The following is a 6,247-nucleotide window of genomic DNA, read 5'->3' on the forward strand; positions in this document are numbered from 1 at the left end:
ATGCTTTCATAAATTGTACTCAAAGTTGCCTAGCATCTTTTCAAAAGCTCTGAACTTTCAATGTCTGAATTCTGGGAATAGACTGCGTAAGGAGTGTAGGTTTGGGAAATAGGGATTAGACTTCTTGTCTGGAAGTAGTGAGACCTTAATAGTAGGTACTATGGAACTGAAGAGTCAGGGAGAGAATAATCAGAGTAGACATTTGGGGAGTAGGAGTAGAGTTGGTTGAATTTTATCTGGTTTTAGTGCTTTGAAAAACCTCTGGTGGCATGATCTGGTGGAACAGCACCTATACCAGACATTTAGGTGTTTTGAGAATTAATCATGAACTTAAATTTCATAGTAAATGTACTGTAACAAAACATTGGCAGATTAATTTTTTAATCAGCCAAATAAATATAATCTATTTTATGTTATCAAGATTCTAGAGAGAGAAGAAAGAAGGAAAAAAGAACGTGAAGAAAAAGAAGAGTATGAAGCTAAGTTGGAAGCTGAAATGAGAATTTACAACCCTTGGGGAAAAGGTGGAGGTGGTGCGCCTCTCAGGGATGCAAAAGGAAATCTGATAAGTATGCTATTTTTGTGGACTTGTTTTTAAGATAAATAATTTTACATCTTAAAAAAAGAGTAGAAAGGAGAGAGACTCACAACTTGTAAGGAGGTTTTTTTCTTAATGCAAAAGAAACATTCTGATTATAAATATTAATTTGTTTTTATTATAGGTTTTTCATTTGTTGATATAACCCAACTGCAGTGAGGAGTTCATGTTAGTCATTATTTACCCAAACTAGTATTTAGACTATTTCAATTTTTTAGTAAAAGTAATAAACATAAATTATTCATTTTTATACTAATAAGACATCTTAAAAATAGCTGAGATAGATATAAGAAATGATACTGTGTTTAATTTATGTATGGAACATACCTGCTCAATGCAGGATGTTCCTTAGTGATCTCATTTCAGAAAAAATAGATTTACTCTTAGAAACTTCCTGGCAGGCTGCAGAATTACCTTATTTTTCAGTTATATACTCTCAAATTTTGATCTAGTAATTACACAACAAATATATTGAAAAGGGTACTTTATATAATGTGTATAGTTTCTGATTAGCTTGTAGCAGAATAAAAGTGAAGAGAATGGGGTTTTGGAAAATTGTTTTATTAGAAATGAGAAATAAAGAATAATACAAAAGTCCTTATTAAAATGTTTAAAATGTAGGTTTTATGTCTTATGGTATCATATGTTACTGTAGGGACGTATAATGGAATCAGAAGATTGATAGGTATTGAGTTATTAAAGTATTAAGCCTTTTATTTACTCTTTGTTAAATATATGTATATTTAAAGATCTATTTCAGACACAATAACTTTTTTCTTATCAAAATATTGGTTCCTTTTCTTTTCATGAGTGAGTACTTATGGTTTTGAAAGATTGGAACTCATCACTTTTATTTTGCAGATGAGATTATTTTAGTAGATGTGGAGTTGATTATTTCTTACTTTAATAGTTAGATGCTTATATGACTGTATTAGAAAAACACAGTTTTCCATTTAAGGATAGTGCTATATTTCCTTTTAAAGCAAAGATAATACTTAATGTTAAGGTATTAATCACAGCAATTAAAAGTTCTGTAACATCTCATTCTCAAGACTGAGACAGGGCTGGGAAGGTGGCTCAGTGGTAGAGTGCTTGCCTTGCATGCCTGAGGCCCTGGGTTCGATTCCTCAGCACCACATAAGCAAAAGAAAAAACCCGGAAGTGGTACTGTGGCTCTAGTGGTAGAACGCTAGCCTTGAGCTGAAGAGCTGAGGGACAGCGCCCAGGCCCAGAGTTCAGGCCCCACGACCGGACCCAAAAAAAAAAAAAAGACTGAGACACAATATAAGTTTACTTCTCATTATGTCATACGATGATTCTGCTTGGGATCTTCTCTAGACCTCATCTATTGTATTCTACTCTATTTGATAGTCTTTTGTTGTCATTGTTATTGGTTGTGGGGCCCCAGCCTCACTTCTGGCTTTGTTGTAGTTAGTTGGAGATCTCAGCCACCTGAATAGCTAAGATTACAGTCATGAGCCACTGATGTCTGGCTCTGAGATCTCTTTTTCTTTTTTTGAAAGTACTGTACAGAGGGGTTACGATTACATGGGTTTGAGATCTCTTTTGAAGGAAATTATAAAATTATAAAAATCTGTTTTTTAATGTGGCTGTAAAACAGTGTGAACCCTTTTAGAGTAAGTGTCTCATCTTAATTATTTGGACCATACTTGTTTATTCGGACCAAATATGTTGTTTATTCATTAGAGAATAGGTAAATATTATTATTAAATTCCTGTAAAAGCTAATACATTGTAATGTCTTTTAGTAGGTGAATGGATAAACTTGGTATATCCATACAGTTGGATGGTACTTAGCAATGAAAAAGAATGAATTGTTGATGGACACAACTTGGATAATTTTCACATGAATTATACTAAGTAAAGAAATCCCTTCTGAAGAATGTTATGTACACATTTATCTTTTCATTATATGACATTCTCAAAATGACAATACTATAAGGAAAGAGAAATTTCCAGAGGTTATACAATGGGAAAGGGAGTAAGTACAAAGAGATAGCATGATGGAAAGTTTTTTGGTAATGAAACTTTTCTGTATCTTAAATTATAGCAATGTTTTAATGGTTTCATGTGTTAAAAATTGCATGTGTTAAACTTTTTTTTTAAAATACTGAACACCAAATGGAAATGATTAATTAAAATTAAAATCACAAAATAGAAATGTAACCAACTTGAAAGATGACCAAAAATATTTCGTAATTCTGATTAGTAGCATTATTAAACATCTTTTTTATATATGCCTAAATATCTTTAATGTATTATAGTACTCTAGTACTATAATAGACTTAAACTTGTTTTTATGTACGTATATTGAGTTAAAATTTGCATGCAACAAAATTATTCACCCTTTAAAGTTCACTGAATTTTGGCAATTGTTTCTAGTAACCACCACCACAATTGAAAGATATAGAATATTTCCAGCCCTGCAAAAAATTTCCTGTGTCCTTTTACCTCCAATTCTGTCACCCAGCTATCTGCCACTGCCAGCATATAACTTTTTTTTTAAAGAAAAAACAGTAATAGTATTGCCATTTATTTTATTTTACCTTAATTGTTTTGAAATAATGGGGCTTTAATTCAGGACCTCATGGTTGGTTGAAAGGTGCTTTTAACAATTCTCTTTTTTTCATTGGTTATTTTCTAGGTAGGCTATCACTGTATGTTGGAGTGGATTAGACTCTTACCTTCATACTAATGTTTTCTCATCTTGCTGGGGATGAGGGGTACTCTCCATCAGGCACAGTCATTGTGTTTCCTCTATAATTGTGATTATAGGTGCATTCTACTGTTTACCTGTGAACTTTTCTGTCTGGGATGATCTTGAACAATGATCCCCTGAACTCTTCCTTCCTCCTAAGTAGCTGGGGTTATAAGCTTAACTTGCCAAACCTAGCTGCCTTTTAATTTTGAAAATTTAGCATAATGCTTATGAGATTCATCTATATTATTTCATATATCTTTCTACACTGTCTGAATTTATCAGATAACATTCAAAAAGTATATCAGTCTCATCAGCATTAATTTGCCAGTGTAAATACTACAAGCACTAATTGGCAGATTGGATCTTTTATTTTAATCTTAATTACTGATATTAAATTTCAGATCAAACATTACACTTCACAGTAATATAGAGATTACAGGATTTCTAAGAGTAAAACAGCTGTATGGATCAGAGGCTTGGTCGAAAGGCAAACTATGGAGCTAAAAAAATGTGCAAGGGATCACTTTTGATAACAACCTGGTCACCCAGCTCCTGAGATCAGATGTCAAAATGCAGAATTAGTTTAAAGGGAAATGCTAGTTCAGAGTATGACATTGGTTCCTTGCTTCCTTGGTTGGGACAGATGGCCATTCAAGTAGGCACATTACTCAGGGGGATGAAACTGAGATGAACCATGCACTGGATGATCTGATGACTGGTTCAGTGTGTGATGGCATATGCCAGTGTCAGCTTCCTCCTTTCATGTGATTCTGGTGAAGAAGTTAAATCAATTACCGAGTTTGGTGTGTTTAATAAGTTCAGGGGGCCTAATTTTTCTGGTATGGGCTTGATACACCCAAGCATCCATGCATTTTTTAATTATCAGTCTTTCCAGATGATTTTTTTTTGTGCCAGTTCTGGGGCTTGAACTCAGGCCCTGGGCATTGTCCCTTAGTTTCTTTTGCTAGTGCTGTACCACTTGAGCCACAGCTCCACTTCCAGTCTTTTTGGCGGTTCATTAATTTTTTTTGCCCGGGCTGCCTTTGAACCCCAATCTCGAGATCCTAGCCCCCTGAGTAGCTAGGATTATAGATGTGAGCAACTGGTGGCTGTCCAGATAATGTTTGTTTGCTTGCGTAACTACAAGTCATAAATAAGAATGGTGTAGGTTAAAAGTATTGCCTTACAAAATGGAGTGAGTTAATGTTAGGCATCCCCTTAAAGCTATTATTTTATACATCATTTAGTAACCCAGACCAGGCCCAGTCTGTTCTCAGTCTGTATCTAGCTCTTTCTTTTTTCTTATTGCTTAATATTGCATTGTTTGGAAGTACTAGTTGTTGTTTTTTAATCCATTTACCGGTTGATGAACATTTGGATTATTTCTAGTTTAAAACTATCATGAATAACCTTTTGCAAACATTCATTTATATTTCTCTTGGTGAATTCTTAGTAATGAGTTCACTGGGTTATATAATAGGTTTATTTAATTTCATAGGAAACTACCGAACATTTTTCCAAATGGTGCCTTTTTTCCCCCCACAGAAAAGCATGGAATTTTCAGCTGTTCTGAATTCTTACCAACATTTGAATTTGTGCATCTTTGAAATTTTAGTCATTCTATTATTAGACATTCTAGTAATTCATTATTAAAATGACTAATATAAAGTGAGTTATTTTAACTCATTTTTATTTTATTGGTATTATTAAGGTATTACACAGAGGAGTTACATTACTTCATTACTTCATTTGCTCTATCTCATTAAAAAACCCTTTTTATTGTGAAATAATTTTAAGACTTCTGGAAGAATTGTGAAGATCTTTTATTCAGATTCCATTAACATCTCACATAATTATTTCACCATGATTATAACTAGAAATTAACATTGTTATGATACCATTAATAGAATTATAGACTTTATTTAGATTTTACCAGTTTTTTTCTCCTAATTTCCTCAATTCTATTTTAGACTCTAATCCAAGATCCTATATTTGTCTGGTTATAATGTCTATCTCCTGCAGTTTGTGACAGTTCATGTCTGTCTAGCCATCTAAATATATGTTTATAAATACATGTGTTTATATATATGTTTTCTTAAGATTCTGTTCCTGTACTACTCAGTTCATTTTATGTAAAGTGTATAGTTAAATAGTTTTAGTAGTTTCAAAATTATAATCATATAACCAATTTTAGCACATTTCCCACATTTTCTTGATATTTTTATCAGAAGCTGGTGGACCATAAATTTACTTCTGGACTATTAGTTATGCTTCATTATCTATATGTCTATCCTATGCCTATATCATACTCTTGAATACTATAGCTTTGTTATAAGTTTTGGAATTGAGACATAACGAATTCTCCAGTTTTTTCAAAATTGCTTTAATAACTTCACCTAATTTATTATCAGTTGGTCAACTTCCACCCAACTTGGTGTGACTTTCTTGGCATAGCAGTGAGCCTATAGTAAATTTTAACACAGTATCTTTTTTGTAATTGTGAAAATACCATATAGAGGGGTTACAATTACATGTGCTAGATAATGAGTACATTTTTTATCAAGCATTGTTGCCTCCTCCTTTGTTTCCCCTTCCCATCCCTTCCCATCCCCCACCCAAAAGTTGCAAAGTTCGTTTTTGGACAGACTTGTACATCTCTTTGTTACATCTCTGTATCCCTATTTAAACAATTTGTTTTTTCCCTTCCCCTCCACATTTTTTTTGGGGGTCCAGTTGTGGGGCCTGAACTCTGGGCCTGGGTGCTGTCCCTCAGCTCTTCAGCTCAAGGCTAGCCACTCTAACACTTGAGCCACAGCGCCACTTCTGGCTTTTTTTTCTTTTTGCTTATGTGGTGCTGAGGAATCAAACCCAGGGCCTCAGGCATGCAAGGCAAGCACTCTACCACTGAGCCACCTTCCCAGCCCCCCC

General features: G+C 33.8%; 1 protein-coding gene across 1 annotated transcript in view; it reads left to right on the forward strand.

Moving 5' to 3' along the window:
• Cspp1 (centrosome and spindle pole associated protein 1) overlaps nt 1–6,247 on the forward strand; it is a 125,761-nt gene that overhangs the window by 57,674 nt on the left and 61,840 nt on the right. Inside the window, exon 16 of the mRNA XM_013034475.1 lies at nt 422–569. Coding sequence (XP_012889929.1) covers nt 422–569 — 148 coding nt within the window. The remainder of the gene's footprint in view (nt 1–421; nt 570–6,247) is intronic.

This window comes from Dipodomys ordii, unplaced genomic scaffold (genome assembly GCF_000151885.1).
Source record: "Dipodomys ordii isolate 6190 unplaced genomic scaffold, Dord_2.0 Scaffold190, whole genome shotgun sequence".
Lineage (NCBI taxonomy): Eukaryota > Metazoa > Chordata > Mammalia > Rodentia > Heteromyidae > Dipodomys > Dipodomys ordii.